Here is a 22,635-nt window from a genome sequence, read left to right on the forward strand (position 1 = left end):
TTATTGTAAGGTAATGCTTTAATTTAATAATCGGAATTGTTAACATTTTTTTTACATTAAGAACATTTTGCATCTTAAGACATGTCCTTAAGTGATTTCCCATTTTTTGCAATTCAGTGAATATTTAAATATAAGTTTTAAAAGAAATATAAAATGTATCATTTAAACCCTAAGCCCTTATTTTTAATTTCTGAAAACAAAGTTAATGTTTCGGTAGAGAATATGCATGTGCCATTAAGGCGAAGTCAGTACACCAGCAGAAAGCTTAAGAAATGGTGCATTTTTAATGTACGTTTTGTTGTTAATTTCAACTTAATTTTGCGCATTTGTTTTCTTACTTTTTGTACATGTATATGCTTAAAAATAATTTCAACAATTCAAACTAATGTCTGATGGTAAAACATCTGATTTAGATAGAGGCATTATAATCCTTTTAACTTTAAATATTAACACTTTACCGTTCTTGTTCATGTACATCTAGATTAAAATTAAGAAATTATTCCGAAATGTTATCAAATTTGCAATGAAAGAAATTTCTACAGATCTCTCATAAAAATTTGATGACAGGGTTTAATTGTTTTGTCACAATTGTCACACAATTTTTTTTTATATTCAATAAACATTTGAAATTTCATGCTACTAATCTGACAAAGGATCTTCAAAATCCAATGAGTCGTCTGCTTCAAGTTCCTGCACGTGACCGACGTCACGACCAAATCTACCTCCGCCTAGAGAGTAATCTCCAAAGCCACGTTTACCGAATCGACCTCCGCCAAGTCCGTAATCATAATCCCATGATCCTTGTCTCTTATTTACATCAAACGTGTTCGAATTTCCATTCTTTGATAAAATAGCTGACAACAATGGACGTGCGTTCACTTCTGCAGACGGAAAACTTTCCATTGTACCAAAAGACGGGTGGTCTTTAATCTGACTCCCTTGAAATCTTGTATTTGATAATTCACTCCTTATGTTATTTGATTTTGAGTTGATGATAAGTTCTTTCCTTAGTTCATCTATAATCGTATCTAGCTCACCGGTCCTTGTGCCTGTGTTGAATGACGACGACGGAAATGACATTGCGCATGCGCAAAAAACTGTCAACACTGTTACACACATGATCACTTCTTTGAAAAACTTCATTATCGTACACATATTGCAGTTTCTGGAAAATAAGAAAGAAAAAGACAATTGAATAATCTCTCAAGCACATGATTGCTCCTACAAACACAAAATGTTATGAGATTTCTGAATGCTAGCCTTGTGACCCATATGTTTATATTTTATCCTATTAGCTAGGGAAAGTGATTTTAAAATAAAAGGCATAACTATAGCACCATTTTCCTTAAATGTATGATACCTTGGAATAAAAACATTTTTCTACAAATATCAGATCGACAAAGTGATGTTGAAGACTTGCTAATCATACCCCTTTGCTATCCGGAATCATTTTAATCTTTAAACATATTTTGGCCCCAAGTATGTTTTTTTTATCCCTAATGAAGAAACCTGTTCTGGATATCACATTATAGGGAAGGTGGCGTCCATTTCTCTTTTCAATTTATCCCCCATCCCAGTCAAAAAAATCGGACGCTAAATTAGCTAAACAAATAGGTTAGATACTATACTCCTGTTTAAATGTCGAATATCCTAAAATGTTAGCTAGCAATTTTTGTATTTATCGGTAATTTTGTTCTTAGCTTTATAAAGTTGTTTGAAATAATCAAATCACCTAAAATACTCATTTTCTCGTTCTACTTTTCCCGTAATTGATTTGATCATGTGAAAAAGTCAAACGTTAGTGTAACTTATGTAATTTGTATGTGTTGTAAGAATGTATATCAAAAGTAAAACATTTCGGAGTTTAATACAAATTCCAATAACTCTCGTATCATTTTGTTATAGAAAGTGTGGGCAAATTTATAATGGGCAAAATAAGTTGTTATGGAAAATAAAAAGGCGTAAACAGCGATATTATATTTACAGTCGCGTTCAATTTTGTATCAGAAGTGTTCCTAATGTTTCCACAAAGCGACTTCAACATTAAACTTTCACAACTGGATAATCCATAGATTAAGTTGGCAAAGAAAGATGCAACAGACATACAAGATTTAAATGCAGAAAAAGGAACAAAAACAATAATTATAAAACAACTACAAACAAACAAAAAAATGCAAACAAAAAACAACACAAATACAAACAATAAATCACATAAAACAACGATATATGTTCTCCTCCAAACCTAATTTCAAAAGCGTAGTTATAGTTCACCCACATTTTCCACTTAAATAACGTTTAATGTTTCTTTAATTGGTTTGCGATGACAAAAATTACATTTGATCGCCCGCTTAATCGAATTGTTGAAGAGCTATTGGTTTGTAACAAGCAAGGAAAAATGAATAAATTCGTTTGATGATTTCTTAAATTTCCGAATGATGTGTACTTTATTAAGTTGAGCCATTTATTGTTACATGTACAAAAAAAGAAAAGAGTTATCAGGACATTTTTAATTAATCAGACAAACATTTTACTTCGAAACAGGTAACAGGTAATCATTCAAAGTTTTTCATAGATAGAACCAGGTAACGTAAGAATAAATATTTTACTGGCACAATATTAGAATACTACGGAAGAGCATTAGTGCCAGGTGTATGTTTTTTATTAACTCGAAATTTCGAGTTAGTAACTCGAAATTTCGAGTTACTTATCTCGAAGTTTCGACTTAGTAACTCGAAATTTCGACTTATTAACATTACAAGAATGGCCAAAGTTATTAGTTAGATGGTATAAGATATAGTAGGCAGTGCCTTTGAATGATGGAGATGGAGAAACGGGTGCCTGGACAAAAACTATTGAAATTTAACTTAAACTTAGTAATGGCATGTACACACCCGACCTAAAAAATACAAGGCTTCCTTTAATTTGTACGTTCAGGCGTTCTTCAGACGTTGTATTGTATCCCATATGTTCGAACATATCTTTTCACTAATCATGTTCTTCTCATCCCTGTAAAAAAATCGATCCTATACTTCACGTGAGGGACATCTGAGGAAAGTATCGCGGCGTGGCCAAAATAGGGCGCGCTGAGGCCTTTGTCAAAATTGTTGGTCTGACTATATTTCTTGTAAAATCGGATGCTTTTATATTATTCCCAACATATATATAACAACAAGTATCACTTTTATCAACTTTTATCAACACAATATGAATCAAAGTATTAGTAAATAATGAATAATGTTACAAAAACATTATTAGTATAAAGAAACGTGACAGACTAACTGGCGTATACACGCAATTTAAAACTTATTTAACACATGATATTGCACAGTTTACAATAGGGTGGGTTTTGGACTTGTTGTTTCTCCACATGATGGTTGTATGTGTGCTTAAAAAAAGAAACACCCGGTTAACACGGAAATGTGGAAAGTGTGATTTTACAATACCCCCCCCCCCCCCCCCCCCTCCACAAAAAAGCGAAGGATATGTTCAGTATGTGTGGACAATTTGACCCTATAAAATTGTTCTGTTAAATAAATGTTAAAGGTGCTCTGTCAATGTGCAACAGCTACACACGAAAGAAAGTATCTTGAATTCAATCCTTGCTTTCACCGGCAACCAATGAAAGTCGTGCAATGTAAGTCGAAATTTCGAGTTAGTAAGTCGAAATTTCGAGTTAGTAAGTCGAAATTTCGAGTTAGTAAGTCGAAATTTCGAGTTAGTAAGTCGAAATTTCGAGATAAGTAAGTCGAAATTTCGAGTTAGTAACTCGAAATTTCGAGTTAATAAAAAGTATACACCTGGCACTAATGATCTTCCGTAGAATACTAATAATTAAAATAATAATAAAATATAGCAATAAAAAAAAATAAAAGGATAAGAATAAAGTTAGAACAACAGTTCGCCCCCGTGGATTTCCGTTGACGACTATCATAATTATAAAAATCATGATAAAATGTGATCCCTCAGAACCATTAATCACAACAAATTATATGAAAATGAGTCTGTCCAAGAGTGATAATGAAGAAATACAACATCCCTACGCTCCCTAGCACCGGTTTAAACGGTATTCAATTATCAACACTTAAAAATGCTGGAATCAATGATCCCGAAGGACCGGAGAAATATAACAACACTGAAGTTTTACATCATTACAATTTTAACACATTTTAACTTATTGATTTAGTACTTACAAAGTTTCTAGATTTAACGCTATTTGTGCCTATTATTGTTTTACATACAGACACTAATAAAAAATAAAATACAAGCTGTAAATCAAATATAATAAGAACAAATAGGCAGCTTATAATGTTTGTTCTTTTTGTTCAAAGCAAATAGCACACAAAGTAAAGTAATACATCTTTTGTCACTTTTTCCAACATAGTTACGTAAACACATTTTCTCTTATCTAATACCAACCGGTTTGTATTACTTTATTAACTACTTTCTATATATTGGAATGAGAAAAGTAAAAGCCTTTTTATTTTGAGAAAAAACAGAAATGCCTCAAGATATTAAGAAAAGTGAAATAATTGTTTGAAATGAGTAAAGTTGAATGGTTATTTTTACAGGTCGCGTATTGGTTGGACAGGGAAATAGTGGTTTATTGAGATGACCTATTGGTGTTTAAATAATAAAATATTTTGATAGAGTGTTTACAGGGGTGTATCACATTTGGGTGGGGGGGTCAGGATCTGACTCACAAGTGTCTGTGTTCTCAATGTAAAAAAGTCAGCAAATCTTTTCCTGTCAATGTGTAAATTACTTTCACATTTTTTACGTATGAATTCATCCCACTTTTCACCCCTTGTGTCTCATGGGTGCTCTAAGAGTTGGGGCATCAGAATGCCAGCCACTTTTTATATTCATAAGAGGTGACTATATATGTTTGAATACTGAAGCTTATGCATCTCTCAGCTCCAGCAGGTAAGGTGATTTTGACATGTGTTGTTGCTTTAAGTTTTGTAACATCGTGATTAGCCAAAACAATCTTTTCCTGTTTCGGCGCCATATGACCTAAATTGTGTTGGTACGCCGTAAAGCCAAACAAAAAAGCCTAGCATATGTTTGCGCTCTTGTTTCGCCTTTTGAGCCTGTGCCCACGCTATAATTCTCTCCCGACTAAACTTGTATCAAAATCATCACTTTCGGGAGACTCATTATGACCGCCAAATTCAAATATTTATATTATACATTACATAAAATAAAAAATAGGTAAACAGCATCTTGTGTAATAGTTTTATAACAAATAAAATGTCTTTTAAGACAGCTAACACGCGGGAAATGACGACAGTCGAAAGCAAGTACACTGTTTGTGTACCGGCTTGACAAGCGCTCAATGCAGAGACGGGAACTCGTCTCGTATTGCTTGGTCAGGACGCAAAATTTACTTTTTATTTTAATTAAATGTTGATTTTCATATTAAAATGTGATGTATGGATGTTTATTTTGATTACATCTAGAAGATAATTCGATATTCTCTTGATTTAAGCATTTATTTACCAGGTTTTATTAGTTTAGGGAATTCGGGTGTGCATTTTGGTGTCTGCAATATTTACTTTATTGAAACTTGATGGTAAACGTTTTTGTTTTTTTCATATATGTAAAATTGTGTGAAAACCAGTTTTATCGTTGTAAGAGATGTCCCATTCGTGTTTAAATATTAAAATACTTTTGATAGAGTGTTTACAGGCGCGTATCACTTTGGGGGCAGGATCTGACCCCAAGTGTCTGAGAAATATGAAATGACTTTAAACAATTCAAAAGTGAAGTGAGCTTTAATATTGAAAAAAGTTAAATGAATTTATGCATTAGGGAAAGAGGTACCACATTAAATCTACCATTGATTTGTTTTATATAATAAGGAGATAGTTGTATTCAATTGCCAATGCATTTTTGTAAAATATATTCAAAGTATTAAATTCAATATATGTTGTATTGCACTGGGATGTGCAAATGTGATATCGATCTTTCTTCTTCTTTTGGTGGATTAAGAAAGGGAAGCCCGGCACTATTTGAATTGTCAAATGTTAGTTAAGGTCCATCATATGAACAATTACAAGTTATAATGTAAGCCGACAAGTTTTAAGTAAAAACATAATGATAATGATAAATAATAATAATTATTAATAAAGATAACTATTATGAATGTGATAACAATAATAATAAAAACATCTAAATTAGTTTACATCATGAATGAATAACTACTATCGAATGGAATAATTATTTTTCAGTAAAAGAGGAAATGGAAAAAAAAGTACGAAAATCAAATAAGTTCTTATATATCATTTTGTACATCTGAACAATAAATAAATCGCATTTTTATTGCATACTTCTAATGATATACATTTACTGGCTTTATTTGAGCAAAGGAAACAATGAACCAATAAACAGATTATCAAGTCACAAACTTGATAGAACTTCTAGTAAATATCTAGGTTTTGATTGAGAGCGGTGGCGGGTGGGGGGGACGATTTCTGCATCATTTAACTAGTTTGATTTAGCATAATCATCAGAGAAGTTTGTCAGTAATGATAAAAATTCATTACATAGTTCATAATGAGATAATCATGATTATGTCCAGTGTAAGGTGTTACGTATATAGCGAACATAACATTGATGGGACTCCACTGAGTGTTGCTTATAGCCTAAAGATAATAGCACTGGATATGAAATAATTTGTCACAAATATAGCAAAACGGAAACAGGGGTATTTCTAGTATTTTGACTTCCATACAATATACTAAGTAACTATAACTGTACTAATTTCCAAGACACAAAAGAAGCAAAGATTGCTCAGCTGTATTGCCAATGGGTATCATTTTTTGAAACTTTGAACTCACAAAATAAAGGGCGTTTGAAAATATAAAAAATGACAGCTTTTTATGCTTAATGCACCTTTAACTTTTTTTTTCAAAAGGAAAAAAATTATTTCTTTTTATTATTTTTTTTTTCTCAAAATGTAATAACATACTAAATTACGATCCCAGATTCGTTCCTTATGTATGCCCCTATGAAAACAATAACGCTCAACATCGTTTACCATCATCTATTAGACGAAAGGATGACCAGGTCATCGAAAAGAAAATCCCGACTGCAAAATCAAAGCGCCTTTTTAACATTGATTTAGGAATAAGTTGCATCAGAATCGTCTAATGATGTAGATTTGTCTGTGTTTAACGCTTGTTAAAGACAGATATCACGGAATTTAGCATTTGTTTCCAGTTGTTACTTTTTGCGTGCAGAAAGATTCACGAAATAGGAATTTGATTTATATATTCCCTGTAATGAAAACTCCTTGCATAGCTATTAGATTTAAACAATTTACGTGTAGAATGATCATCGTATAGAATTTATTTTGCTTGATAAACATTGTTCGTAGGAATTTTTTGTACTGAAAGAAACAACAACATTAAACTTTACTTGAAAATGATATAAAGTAACTATTTTGTTGCAAATTGTATAATGTACATGTATCTGGTGTGCTATATGAAAAAAATATAAATTGATTTCCTTAGTTTGAAACAAGGTTTAAAGGCCCATTAAGCCCCAACAATGAAATTATTTTTATTTCTCAAAACGTTTTAAGTTTTGGTGGCCTGTTGCAGTTTCTACACAGTTATTTAATGGCCATAGAGCAGAATCACCATTTCCTGTTTTGCATCGTGGCATTTAGTAGTTTTAGCGTATTAGTAGTACATGTATTTTGTATGGAAGTAAAAATACCAGCTTGTTTATATTTTTTCTACTTTTATGACAAATTATGACAACTAATTTTACAGAGAGCATTACTTCTTCACGTGTTATGCCTCTAACATACTTTAATCCATTTCTACAACAATATTGAACACATATTGATTTTTTCTAAAAACGAACAATTTTATTCACTATTGGGGCTTAATGTGACTTTAAGACAAAACAAACCAACAAAAACAATTAAAAGAAAAAGCAGGGATATTTATACAAAGGTAAATCGCTTCAGCAATATATTGCATGATACCATTAACATATGTTCTATCAAGTTGGGAATTGAATTCTCACGTGATAAAAAAGAAATATTTCTTTTAATACATCATGCTAAAGAATGAATTTAAGTTACGAACTATCAATCACGTTGTCCAGTCGTGCACGTGTCACCAAAGGTAACGCTGTGATGACGTAGTGTGTGTATCTTACAAACTTAGAAAAAGAAAATTCATAACATATTCAAGGATTCTATCAGTTTCTAAGACAACGATATACATGTAATTGCCATGATTGTTGCCATTTTATTCCTTACCATGAAAAACAACATTCCATTGTTGTGAAAGAACATATAAACTATTCTTTTCATTCTCATCTATTGAAGACCCATTATGCCCTAGGAATGCTTTAATTTCTTTTTTCTTCTTTTTTTGAAAGTTTTTTTTTATTTTGGTGTCCTGTTATAGTTTCATTCACCAATAAGTACACAAACCATCCTTTTCGTCTGATGCGTTTTGGCTATCAGTACTTTTATAGTAAATAAGTATTGCGTATGGAAGTCAAAATACTACTTTGTTCACATTTTGTTACTTTTATGACCCATGATTTCACATTCAGCACTACCTTTTTCTAATGATAAGCATCTACCTTGCTCAAAAACCATTACCTTAACGTTATAGAACTCTTTAAAAGATAGAGACAAAATTGTTAATTTCTGAGGCATAATGTGCCTTCAATGACAAGAATGTATACATCAACATCATGCTTCAGTTGTTTTTTAAACACCAAATACAACAACAGTTTTACAGTTTAAATAGATATATGAAATATAAAAATCTAGAAAATCGGAGATCTTACGGAAAGAATGAAAAGAACAAAATTACATGAATACTACAGATTTGGTTCGAATGAGTCTGTTCGTGAGGGATAATGGTAAAGAGCATCATCTCCCATGTCCCCTAGCACCGGCTAAAGTGATTTATCCACCAATGACCTCGAAGGACCAGAAAAAATATAACAACACTTATGAGAAGTACGGGACAACTTTTTAAAGATGCCACACGTCACTTAACACCTGATGTTACGAAACATAAAAATGAAGTAACAAAAACAAAAAGCATTATATCTGTAAGAAAAGTCAATGTCTCGAGTCGAAATGGTTTCAATGCAACTTTCGCGGCCTTTAAAACAAATAGAAATACACCAACTGTCATTGTCCTCTAACGACTCCGAGCATTCACAGAAAAACAAAACACTTGATTCCGTCAGAAAACTATATAAAAATCTATTTGCTGTGATCACGAATTGCTTACTTATTAGCACATACGTATGTAATGAATTGTGTATGAATGTAGTTGGTAAGTCTGTAATACTACTTACCAAGTTAATAATCTATAATATAATATCTATATAAAGCAGACAATTGATTGTTGTAGAACAATATATTATTACTCATCGTACAAATGTTCATACTAAATCACTTAGAAGTCTATCAACATTTTGGCATGAAATATTAGAATACAAAAATGTATCTAAATGATACATTGGAGTCCATTGTTTGCATATAGTTTGAAAATACTATGACTTTTGAAAATGTGACCATTTTATTACAATAGATGGTGAATAATTTGGAAAAAAAATTCTTTACAAAGCATGTATATGTTAATGGTTTCAGAGAAAGGCAATTAAAAATTTGTATATAATATAAAAAGTTTTCAGCAGAGTTGAGCTTTTGTCCTTTTTCGTCCCTGAGCTTTTAACATTGTGTATCGTTAATGGGTCAAACTTCGTATAATAAATTTTTAACTTTATAAAACAGAATACAAATTCAAATGTTGTCCCCTTTGTTACTTATGATTCTTAATTGTGATTATTTAGTGTAAGCATTATTATATATATAAGATATATATGTATGAAGTTATTATATTTAATTTCTTACTTATACTCCAAGCTTGGATGCATTTTTAGAAATTCCTGATATGCATGTTTAATTTAAATTTTACATATAATTTAATACATCAATCTTAGTTTTACAACGGATGTTTTAATGTGATTTTCAGCTGATTAAGTTATAAGTTCGCATGTGTTGAAATAATAAGTACAACTTTCATTTTGACAGTCACGAACATCAAGTATATCAACTGTTTAAAGACACAGTTGGCCTCTGAAATCCATATTTTTTATTCTTGAGAAATGTTAAATATATGTTTAATAATGTTTTAATGATGGATTAAGACATGTTAGATGTTTACCAACTGAAGAAGGGAGCCCTAAACGTGCAGTAGTGTGTCCTATAGTTAGCAAAAAGTAGACAAAGTAAAAAAGTAAAATTTGTGACTTCCATACAAAATACTAATTCACAATAATTATATCAATTGCCAACAGAACAGAAGAAGCAACTTTAGATAGTTCATCACTATAGCAATTGAGCTACTTTTTGAAAATTGTTACAGTATATAAAATAGAAATTTTTGAAAATAGAAATAATGGCATTTCTGAGGCAAAATGGACCTTTAAAGGCAAAATTCAGCCTCAGAACTGAATGCAATTTTGTTTCTGTGGAGATGGCAAACACGTTTTTTATAATAATAGATTTAGAATATGTAAGATGCATATCACCTGAAGAAAGTAGGGTTTAAATGAAAAATAATTTCTGATAAAGGTTACAAAATTTAAATAAAGTAGTATTTTGGTTTCATACAAAATACTGAATTGAAATGAGTTTACCGTTTGTTAAAAGACAAAAAAGCAAAAGATGGTTCAGCTATTTGGTTAATGTGTATCTTTTTTTGGAGTCTGTAAAAAGGCACCAAAAAAGTAAAGCTTTTGAAAAATTAAACCAAATTATTTTTAGTTTTTATTGGCCTTTCAATCAACATGACAACATAGTTATGCTAATTTTTATGCATATTTAAAATTATTTTTACTGTTTTATGAATATAAAAGCAGTGCGCTTTAATAATGAAAGAACACCGTTCATATAATGATAGCTTAGCCTGCAAAAGCTGTAAGGAAAATAAAACACATAGGCAAACTGTATACTTTAATATATTGATACTTAAAAAATGATTTTCTTGTTTTGCCAAGATAATTTACAAAATAATCTCATAAGTTACTTAAAAATTTGAATATAAAGTTAAAACGTATTTTAATTTTCACAAATTCTTTCAAAGTCTATGTACTTTTGGTGGACATTCTCCGCCAGTGTACGAAAACATTTACACAAAATTTGATATATCAAATAATATCGTATTAAAATATTTACCTGAATATCGTATTCTTTATTCCAAATTGAAAAAGTAAGTCTTAATTGAAACAAAATTTTTGTTCGTGTATTTCCTCTTCTTTCCTGTTATATTTTAATGTATTTATTCGTCAAATGTACCACCAAACGTTGCCTGAAACTATTCTCATTCACTTTTCTTAATAAAGCTATTTAAATTTTAAGGCAAATCCTGCCGTAGCCAGAGGTGATGTAACTAAAGAACAAATGAAACTTTTACTGCTGGTATTTTAAATTTAAATATATGTGTGTATTGTTTGTCTATGACGTACTCCCCGTGGATTCTAATTTTCTTCCTCCGATCGTGAGAAATGTCAAAATTTTATCAAATTATAAAAAAATAATTCAAGTTATAAACTTACGTATGAAAAAATTCCACTAAAATCAACTCGTCACATTTCATTCATTTCTAAGTCAAAAATCAAATCACACTGATTCTTCCTTTACGTAATTCTGATCATCACGCGCACCTTTTCCTTTTTCTATGTATATGTTAGAGCGTTAAGAATGAAAAAAGGATTTGCCTGCGAGTTATTCAGTCATATATATTGTTTAAAGAGCCGAAGATTGACGAGCGATTTTCACTTGTAATGGAAAAGTTAGAGAAACATTTTGCAATCTCTGCGTACATATTTTTATATTTGTTCGCTACAAAAATTGTTCAATAAACTTAAACTAATTAGTCTCAGGCGCATGCGCATTAAGAACTATACAAAAACATAATGAATGAAATATTTTTAATGAGAACTATTTTAGATTCTATTCGTTTGTTTTTGGAATATTACAATATTTGGGTGTAGCAGAAAAATATCAGTTTCTACTGATGAAATTTATCATAACCATACAATATTAAAAGTGCGTCATAGCCCTACCTTTTCTATTCTTGATACATGCATTTTTTTATAATGATCAATTTGAGAAATATTATTTTAAAAATGTTTGAACACAAAAAAATATATAAGAAATAAGCGCATTGTTTGAGGAGGCACTCATTTTGTGTTAAATTGGATAGGATATTTGAAAAAGTACCTATTTTGTTTAGACATTAAAGTATCTAATTGAACATGTGCACTGTTCTTCGCAATAAAATGAATTATTCAAGATACACTTACACAAAACAAATCTGGTGACGCACAATTAATAAATTAATATCGATACCTTATTATCTGTCTTGATCGGCCTTGATAATTACTTCAAAGGATATACAAATAAAAGCACTAAAAGCGATAAGTCGGGTTTTAGCTCTGTTATGCTGTTTTTTATTTGCTTTTCCGGATGACTAACCGCTGAAGTTTTTCATTGGATTTGATAAAACATTATTGTTTCTTTTCCAAAATTGTTTTCATTTATCTGATAGCGAGTTAAAAGGAAAGGCGCATGATTTGGCAGAAAACCCTAAAGGCGATGTTTATTTTGCTCTACATGAGGACAACATGCCGCTTTTCATGGAATGTCAGGAAGTCTCACATGGTTCGAATTCCATGATAAACGCGGTACTGAAGATATTTGTGGATGATAAATTAATTCAAAACACATAATTATGTACATGTATTTTCATTTTTATCTTCTTCTCCTTCTGAATAAGCCGGTCCTTACTGACGTGGACGATAATTTATTTATATTTACCAAAGTTGTCAATGAACTGATCGACCGGACAGAGTCTGAAACAGTCTCAGTTTTTCCACATATCAACTCTATATAACGTTGCCTTTATATACTAAAAGTCATTAATATGAACTCACTGCGTAAAATGAAGTTTGCCCAAATCAGACAATGCCTAATTCAGCTGAAAATTTGTATGACAGAGTGGACAATTCACCAAAGTGGAAAGTAATGAGTGCTTCACCTCATGTGTGTTAAATGTTCATTATGCTTGTTTCTGTAGCAACTGTATGATTAATGGTGAGTTGTGATTTGTCCTGCTTGCAGTAAGCTGGTTGTCGCAAATTGTTCTTTATCGATAACGATACAATAATTATCTTAAATCGGTATCCTTGTGTCTTAAGACATTTACAACAATACTAAGCGAATGAAGACATTTGATATAAAAAGCTGATTTTGATATTATTGAAAATATCACAAGTTTTTGAATGGTATTATAGATTTCAATTTTAGGTCATATACCTGTTAATGTGCTTAAAATTTTAAGTGTTTTTGTTCACTACGGACAACAATGAGATCAGCTTACAATACTATGGAATAAATGAGCCCCGTCACGACAAAACCAACATAATGGGTTTGCGACCAGCATGGATCCGCGCAGTCTGATCAGGATCCATGCTGTTCGCTTACAGACCCTATAACAAGTAGGGAAAGTGATAGCGAACAGCATGGATCCTGATCAGACTGCGCGGATGCGCAGGCTTGTCTGGATCCATGCTGGTCGCAAACCCATTATGTTGGTTTTGTCGTGACACGGCTCAAATGCTTTCGAGGTAACAGAAGAGCTGCAGTATGAATTTGTAATTTTATAAATGCATAAACAGTTTCAACAGTACATATTAATGGCGTTTACTCAAAAGAAAAATACCACATGCAATAGAAGCAGATAAATGGAAACCGTTATTGATTAATACAAATCATTCAATTAATTCATTGATTAATTATTAGTTATTGATAATTAATGCAATAAAATCAAATCAATATGATTATGCAAACCGTTATTGATTAATACCAATAACTAAATATAGGTATACATGCAAACAGAGGGAATGTTATTACTTTAATGGAAGAATGACGGATACTTTTTATTTCTAAGATGCTATAAAAGGCACGTCTGCAAGATTTCTATGTTGTGCTAAAATATCATTAATGTTACTGTATTCTTATATTAAGTTTGCTTACATGCAATAACAAAATGATCTCATTCGGTATACGTTTTAATTGTTTTAGTCAGCGATTGCAGATCAGATAGTGTTGTTGTTGTTGTTATTGTTTGATTCTTACTTAAAAACATATTTTATTTTTAAAATTCAATATAGAAGTAGATATAAATAGTTAATTCAATATAGAAGTTGCATTTTATGGATGCTTACTATATTATCTGATAATATTTCAAATATCGGTGACCTTGTTTGGCTTTGTGACTAGGTACCAAAAAAAATTGTGCTTGCAGCGCTTTGATTTATTTTATTTTATTCTATTTCAAATTCTTGCCTACTGAAAGAATATCAATGATAAGCTTTCAATACAATAAATCAGTACACGAATCAACTATAATTATTTCTTAAATCAACAATTTGATAAAACACTATAAAGTCTTTTTTTTTCTTTTTTCTTTTTTTGTACATGTAAAAATTTCATTATACCGAGCGACAGCTTTTATTTTCTAACATTTCATTCTGTGAGAAACCACTGATAGATAGCAAATCTAGGAAAAAAGGTGGTACATCGTCATCGATAAACGAATTACATTGGAAAAAGATAGGCGTATTGTTTCAGAGAGGGTTTTATAAAATCGTATTACAAGTCATGCAAATTGAGACATCATCAAACTTGTCACTTGCCTGCTATGATACCAGAATTTTTAATTAAAACTTAATCTGTAGATGAACGATACACAGATAGGAAGCGTTGTACTTTAAAACCCTTTTGTAACTATATATTATATATAATCGCCAGGCGTATATGGCATTTCACGTGTAAAAATTCACGCGGGAAAATTACTTGGTACCAATATCCTCACAACGGGATGGTTTTGTATTATATGATAATGTATTTAGCTAATTGAAAGTGATATGACAAATTCACCGCTTAATATGAATTTATTTCATACCAAATGAAAGGAAAAGCATGTTTTAAATTATCCGAAACTCTTGTTACAATTATGCCATTAGGTACAAAAGCATATCTTATTTTTTTAAAAGCGAGAGATAGTAACGAGAAAAAGAGATTTATTGGCGACATCTGTTTCCAAATATGTTTTTAGCACTCCTATTTAAGTCCTTATTCTATTTTAGCAAAACAACACAAAGCCTCTATTCCTAGTAAAAACCGAAATTAAGGCAAATTAAGAACAACGTTTGTTAAAGTATCAAATAATAAACCTTAAAAAGTATCATCGACTCTGTGAAATAATTTAGCAATTTTACTGTCACGTGAGTGCAATAAATCAGATAGTAACCAGGTTTGCCTAAAAATAAGGTAATAACACTATTATCAATGTTATTTATTTGTAACTAAATATTCTGTAAAAGGTCGTAAATAACTATTGTTTAACTGGGATAAGGCATTCTATTGCTGACCATTTATAATGTATTGTTCTCGAACAATGCATGAACAGTTTCAGGGACCATATTGAGTAAATTGATTAACTTCCGCTGATAAATATTCCAAATGAATGAATTTTTTGTGTTTTTGAAACAAAGAAACAATAATTGAAATGGACCGCTCGATGTGTAAGTGTAGGAACTCCCAAAGAATTGTATTCTGAATGAAAAATATTTTTTTCCGTGTTTTAAAAAAGAAAAATATTTTAAACGTTTTGACCTCTCTTAAAATATATAACAAAAGGAGTCAGAATAAATGTTGCCCGAAATTATAAGAAAAAACGAAAGTCAAATTATTTTGTAAACTATTGTTAAATTATTTTTTTTTTTGAAGAATGATGCATAAATAAATAAATAAATAAATAAATAAATAAATAAATAAATAAATAAATAAATAAAAAATTAATCAATCAAATTATATTCTTTGAAAAAAAATGCCTGTTTTTGTTGTTGTTTTTTTCTTTGTTGTTGTTGTTGTTGTCTTTAATGACACAATTTTAAACATAACATTGTGTGAAGTCAAAACATCTTCACTTTATATTTACAAAGATACTGTGTAGCAATTATCAATATTTTCTTATATCGAATTTGACCATAGTATATCTTTAAGGGTTAGTAATGAATCATATGCACAGAAGAAATAGTATCTTTTTTCTGCAATCTTTTCTTTGAGTTAAAGAAATTCGTTCTGAATTAGAATATAGATTTTTTCTTCAAATAAACTCCTACATAAGTTATTTTAAACACAATATGTCCACTACGGTTTTTTTGCATTTTTCTCTAATAAAGTCTACTAATCGTTTTGTATAAATATAAAACGAACTAAACAGTCAAAGGGAACAAAACTTTTCTCTATTATAAAGAATAAAATGGTGTTTTTCCTAACTTGACCCGCGTGGGTCAGGTTGAGAGCGCTAAAATTTCACAATGGTTGTTACACTGTACTCTGGAAATGTTTAAAAACATGTCAAATCAATTACTTATACTTGTTTCAATCATACAATATCCACAATACCTGTTATTATAACTTCAAGGGTTTGTTCAAATCGCATGACTTGTTTTTAAACTATTTGGTGATTCTGTTCGCGTCAAAATTTCGTTCAACATATAAAGATATATTTAAACTTCAAACCCAAAATATATAGAATTTATACAGAAATCCATGCTGGGACGTTAGGAAATGTCACTTTAGGGTGATTTGAGTACAAAAAATCATTTTTATATTTTTGTCATTATTTTGCCTGAGTATCCCTTTAACTCCTACATAAGTTATTTTAAACACAATATGTCCACTACGGTTTTTTTGCATTTTTCTCTAATAAAGTCTACTAATCGTTTTGTATAAATATAAAACGAACTGCTGTCGATCTGAATTTTGAAATTGATTTAAATTAGTTTTTTTAGTTTATGCATCAATTTGAAACTGATATTTTTGATATCTTGATTTTTGTTCGCTATTTAAATGTGTTGCTTTTTACGGGGACGTATCTGTCATTTTAGTAATTTGTTGTTTTTTGGCTTTTTTATTTTTTTCTTTAAAAAAAAAATTGAAAGTTCCTTTATCTTTAAAAAAATTAGCCACAGATCTTCCTTAGAAAATCATTAAGAAAATGTAAAAAAGGGGGAAGAAAAGAAAAGCAAAATCATTCTACATTTTTATTAAGGCGATATTTATAGTTCCGAAGATTAAAGTCAGTCGAACATTCATTCAGGTATATTTAAATGAAACTGTTTTCTGTGCGTTATACTCTTTATTCAATATCTAGCTTGTAAGAACTGAAGCACAAAAATCCAAGATTCGCGTAAATGTTCAGCTATTTCCCTCATTTCTTCTGATCAATACAAGAACTTATCCCTGTTATTACAAGCCAATTAGCGCAATAGCGGCGCAATTTATTAATTTTACACGTCGTAACAAAGAACTGATACTGTTGTTCAATTAAGCATTCTGCATTCATAATTTGCTTGTTTCTCTTAGAAGTTCACACGAAGATGGATATCAATAGATACTGTTAATAACTATTACTATAATGAGGAACAATTCACACTCTCTTCATTTAATTTTGCACGCAATTTTGAGTCTGATTCGTGAAATAATCGAATTTGACCTATTCCAACAAAAATGACGGGCCGGAGAAAATTGCGACTGTGATTTAAGCGGCATAAATACAAATCAAAACGGACAAAATGTATTTCTATTTATGGTAATTTTTCTTAAACTGTTCCCAAAAATAATAAATGTTAGAGACTATGCTTGTAAAATACACCAAAAAGCCAGTGGTAGAATGGCATTGTTGCTTTAGAATTATCCCGAAATTATCTTACTGCCAGATTCAAACAGTTTTAGTTATATGGAATCATTACCTTTTAAAACACAACTTTCACTTGCCTTGTACCACGTGACATAAAATGCATGGCTGTACACGAAACATATGATAAATAAATATCCATTTCACAAAGTTTATCAACCTCCAAATGGAATTTATAAACTTTGTGAAATAGATAGTTATTTATTCATTTTGTTTTCTAATCTGTACACGAAACAAAAATTATCAAAGTTACTGTAACGAACTGTTGGCTTCTTCTACACAGATCTCATAAATTATAAATAAAACACTTTAAACATTTTAAGTTATCGCGGCAATTGCTTAATGAATTGAAGGAACTCCACTGAGGTTCAAAGGCCTAAAAACATGATCTTTGAAAACCTGACATAGAACAGCTAGGGCACTTTAAACAAAGTTATATGCAAAAGATAATTAAACAATATGCTCAAGAAAATATTGAAAATCATATTTTGTGCTACTCACAGCTCGATTGAAGTGAAGAATAAAAAATGCAACGGTTTTTAATTTTGGGTCGTTTTCTTTTCGCATTTAGAATGACTATTCTGGAAAGCCAGGGTGAATGAACGACCTGAAAGTTTGCACATTTTATTGGCCTACATCTACATCAAATGGAATATTTATCTCGAAAAATTATTTCCAGTCCCGCCATATCAAATAACCTCGGTGTTTCATTTTTTTTCTAAATCAATCTCAAAGTTCATGAGAATGTTTCCAATAGTTTAAATTCTCAGTTATAGTGATCTAAATGCACTAAATTGTCTTCTAAATATAAACCACGCAGATTGTTTCATGTAAAAATGTTTGTTGGGTTTTTGTTGTTGTTGTTGTTGTGGTTTTTTGGGTTGTTTTTTTTTTCAACGATGAATTACTGAACCTTTGATTAGTTTACTTTTAATCATATGACGTCACTTGTTTGCCATGTAATATAACCATCACGCATTTCTCTAAATTGCACAAATTTAATATAACATCACCGTGTGTGTCTTTGTGTAACTGTGTTAAATACAAACTCATATTCAATATATAGCAATTTCTTAAACTCGTTTAATAGATTTTAATATTACAGATCATGCGACTCATTTGAGGTTCATTATACAGCTCTTATCTTTAACTTAATGAATGCTTTTTAGAAACCTTTACAATATATCGAAAATAAAAAGTTTTTCAGAAATAAAAAATATAATATTTCTGAGGCATAATGGGATTTAAATTGAATTCTCGCGTAATCTAAATTACGTTAGTCCTTTTTTAATTGTTTACTTTTTCTTTGATTGATTGATTGATTGATTGATTGATTGATTGATTGATTGATTGATTGAACAACTGTAACCATAATTCTGACTGAATATTTATATATTTCTGGTTTCTTTGCCTGTGATAATTATGTTTGAATTGATTTAAAGAGAATAATAATAAAAATAATAATAATCATACTTTTTAATACCCATTATGCCTCAGAATTGTTATCATTTTTTCTCATTTTTATTTTCGCTATCTTGCTGCAGTTTCCGATCAAAATCACATTTGCCACAAACATGAACAATCTTTTCTTTCTTTCCCCTTTTGGCAACTGGTATAATTATAGTGAATAAGTATTTTGTATGAAAGTCAATTCTTTGCTTACATTTAGCTCCCTTTACGACACATTACTGCACAGTCATACTTTCTTTAGTTTGTTAAACATGCTCTTAATTCATTATTGAAAAACATTTGAGCCGCGTCACGACAAAACCAACATAATGCGTTTGCGACCAGCATGGATTCAGACCAGCCTGCGCATCCGCGCAGTCTGATCAGGATCCATGCTGTTCTCTTACAAACCCTGTAACAAGTAGGGAAACTGATAGCGAACAGCATGGATCCTGATCAGACTGAGCGGATGCGCAGGCTGGTCTGGAGTCATGCTGGTCGCAAAACCATTATGTTGATTTTGTCGTGACGCGGCTTATTTTTTTAACACATGTTTGACATTTCAATAGATTTTTTTTTTTTTAAAAAAGGTTTACCCTTTACATTGAAGACATGATAACATGAGGGGTGAGGTAAAAGTAGCTTTGTCACTATTGACGTACAGTAGGATGCAATCGGATATAATGTATTTATACAAGTATAGGATTTTAATTTATGGTTATTTTAAGAATTTAACCTCAAGTGCTATACTGTATTTCTGTTTAGTTTCACAACTTTTATGGGGAAAAATCAATATATATCAATTTTTATTACTCTAAAACGCTGATGAAATCCGTTAAAAGTGTTCCATTATAAAATGAGTCAAAGTTTAGATATTAATGCGCGAAGCTTACAGCGTAAACTCTATCGATTGAACATATTTACATTAATGGCATCGAGTTGTTAATTTTTTTTCCTTTTTTATAATTATCACAAAGTAGATCTTTTACAGTTGAACAATGTTTGAAGAAAATTTGTTAATATTAATAAAAAAATGATATTAAATGACATTATTTGAGAATAAACAATATACATGTAGAAGCAATTTTCGAACATTTTTGGTGTATTAGTTTTGTCATTGATTTCACAAATAAGGTATATTTTTATGTTGAGAAATCCCGCTATGTTTTCCATTTGATAATATATATTACAAACTATATCAAATCCTACCTGATCGCCGGTTATTCTGTCCGTAAAAACTTTTTCCCGTATCACTATTAATACTGATTTATTTGCATATTGAAATCTATCGTATTCTGTGCAATATATATAATAGTGAGTACAGTCACTGAAATGACCACTCCGGGTACTTCCTTTCTGTAAAACAAGAAACAAGCCCATGTGACGTCATACAAATTGATGAAACTCATTAAGCAAAAACCGTAATGGTCGATGGACCGCAAATTAGTAGTGTGCCTCCAAGTAACAAACCAATTTGCACAAAAGAAATGAAATTATTGAAAATATTTAAGACAATATTATTATATTTGCACATTGATTTGGTCGCCAATTGATTTTAGTGGCACTTATTGTTAGCAAAACCCTTTGAAATAGCACCGACTTCAAAGACTCCTGCAAAGCTATAAACATACTCGTAATTGTTTTCCAAAGTATGCATAATTGTGTGACAAACCGTCGTAAATTTGGTATCTTTAAATATCTGTAAATAATAATTTGACATTTCTCTGAAATGGTCCGTGATGCCGTAAATATTCTGATAATGTGACAGTGATAAGGGGGGTGTTGAATGCTTCGTTGAATACTGAATCACCGTATGTGTAACTATTTCAATATGTTTTTGTTTGTTTATTTTATTCGAACAAAGCACAACATACTCATTATTCTCTGAGGTTACTAAGACAAGTATAAAGAAAAGAAAAAATTATTTTGTAATCTGAATTTAAAGAGTTTTCGACCATGCAGTGTTCTATGATAACGAAAATTAATACCCAATTCACTTATCCATCCTTTCTTTAAATATTACTGAAATATGATTTATTATGTTTTCATGTTGTTTATGATAATTCAATAAATGAAATATAACTTAAAGCGAATTGAAAACAAATTGATTGTAAAAATCATCAAAGGAAACAGGCACTTTTCTATAAATTCCCAAATGTGCAATAATCATGGTATACTCTTACATTTAATTTCTTCAATCCAATTTAATAATGCTATAGATTCGTGTCTCTTAAACCGTTTGAAAATAACTGTCATTAAAGAGTTAAAACAAATCCTCAGAGTACTTCTTATACGTTTCTTAAAAAGGAAATTAAAATTCAAAAACTACAGACGAAATCAAAGGAAAAACTACCGACAAAATCAAAGGAAAACTGTCATTCAATTTCATCTTTACATATATATTGTTTGAAGCAATTTATCAAGTAATTATGTTGAAATAATGATATTATTATATTATTCCAATACTGAAACGGCATGGAATTCTCCTTTATTGATATTGTTCAACGCCATTTAATATACGAAGATATGTCTCTAGACCTTTTGTAAAGACAGCTTGTTTTAAAAAGAATACCCAAATGTAGCTCAATGGACAAAAAAATACAAAGGAAGATCATGAGCAAAGCTGCCATTGCATTATTTTTTTCACCTCTACTAAGCTTTTGTTTGATACTTATTTTAAAGGAAACTTGTTAAAAGATGATAACATTCCATTATTTTAAAATTGACTTGATTGTACTATGTTCATGAAATCTATTTGAATCCATGCATGTAAATAAAATATGCTTTGCTGATCATTTTAAGATCAATTACTATGGCCCAAGAGATTTGTGACATATCATTTGCAGCTTTGGATATCACTGTCTAATTGTTAATGATATGTACTACTAAGTAAATTTAAAACTATGTTTATGAGATAAATTGGGTTGAATAAAATATTTATGACCAACTAAATTTTTTGCTATATTTTTCCTCTATATTTTTGTTTTTCTTATGGATGTAGAAGTCCCCCTTCCACGTGCATCTTCTATATTCCAAAATACTTTAATATTTTTTTTAAATGCGACCTAAACATGGACCACCTATCTGTGAGTACGAATTGGATAACAATAAAGGACATCCTCGTCCAATTATTGCAAGTTTCCTTATGTATATACGCAATAGAACGGAGGCTGCAATAATCATTGTCAGTTGAATAGATTAAATTGTTCTTAAGGTATCTACCCCTTTTCGGAGTTCACCATACTTTTCCTGTCTTATGTGATCAATGAAACTTCTAACACTTTTTTATGTCAAAGACTGAATATTGCATCTTTCATATATCGAACAATTTTGATTAAATGTTTTCTTTGCTTCTGAGGGATCTCTC

General features: G+C 30.5%; 1 protein-coding gene across 3 annotated transcripts; it reads right to left on the reverse strand.

Annotated features, from left to right (window-relative positions):
* LOC132723424 (uncharacterized) lies at nucleotides 1–20,639 on the reverse strand. Of its 3 annotated transcripts, none has more exons than XM_060708141.1 (2): nucleotides 11,605–11,873; nucleotides 1–1,165 (listed from the first exon to the last, which is right to left on the reverse strand). In XM_060708141.1, exons 1-2 carry the CDS (start codon nucleotides 11,643–11,645, stop codon nucleotides 640–642), a joined length of 567 nt encoding a protein of 188 aa, XP_060564124.1. In that variant the 5' UTR covers nucleotides 11,646–11,873; the 3' UTR covers nucleotides 1–639. The 3 variants fall into 3 exon arrangements, with proteins under 3 accessions (XP_060564124.1, XP_060564126.1, XP_060564125.1); XM_060708143.1 differs by lacking the exon at nucleotides 11,605–11,873 and adding an exon at nucleotides 20,478–20,639 and having other exon boundaries at nucleotides 2–1,165; XM_060708142.1 differs by having other exon boundaries at nucleotides 3–1,165; nucleotides 11,225–11,866.
* Between the last annotated feature and the right edge of the window lie 1,996 nt (nucleotides 20,640–22,635).

This window comes from Ruditapes philippinarum, unplaced genomic scaffold (genome assembly GCF_026571515.1).
Source record: "Ruditapes philippinarum isolate M1 unplaced genomic scaffold, ASM2657151v2 ctg4476_1_1_1_1, whole genome shotgun sequence".
Classification (NCBI taxonomy): Eukaryota; Metazoa; Mollusca; class Bivalvia; order Venerida; family Veneridae; genus Ruditapes; species Ruditapes philippinarum.

Bases quoted from the DNA above. Each gene is read 5' to 3' on its own strand.
- LOC132723424 (XM_060708141.1), bottom strand. From the start codon at position 11,645: ATGAAATGTGACGAGTTGATTTTAGTGGAATTTTTTCATAC. The intron at 1,166-11,604 runs GTAAGTTTATAA...CTTATTTTCCAG, and splicing joins TTAGTGGAATTTTTTCATAC to AAACTGCAATATGTGTACGA.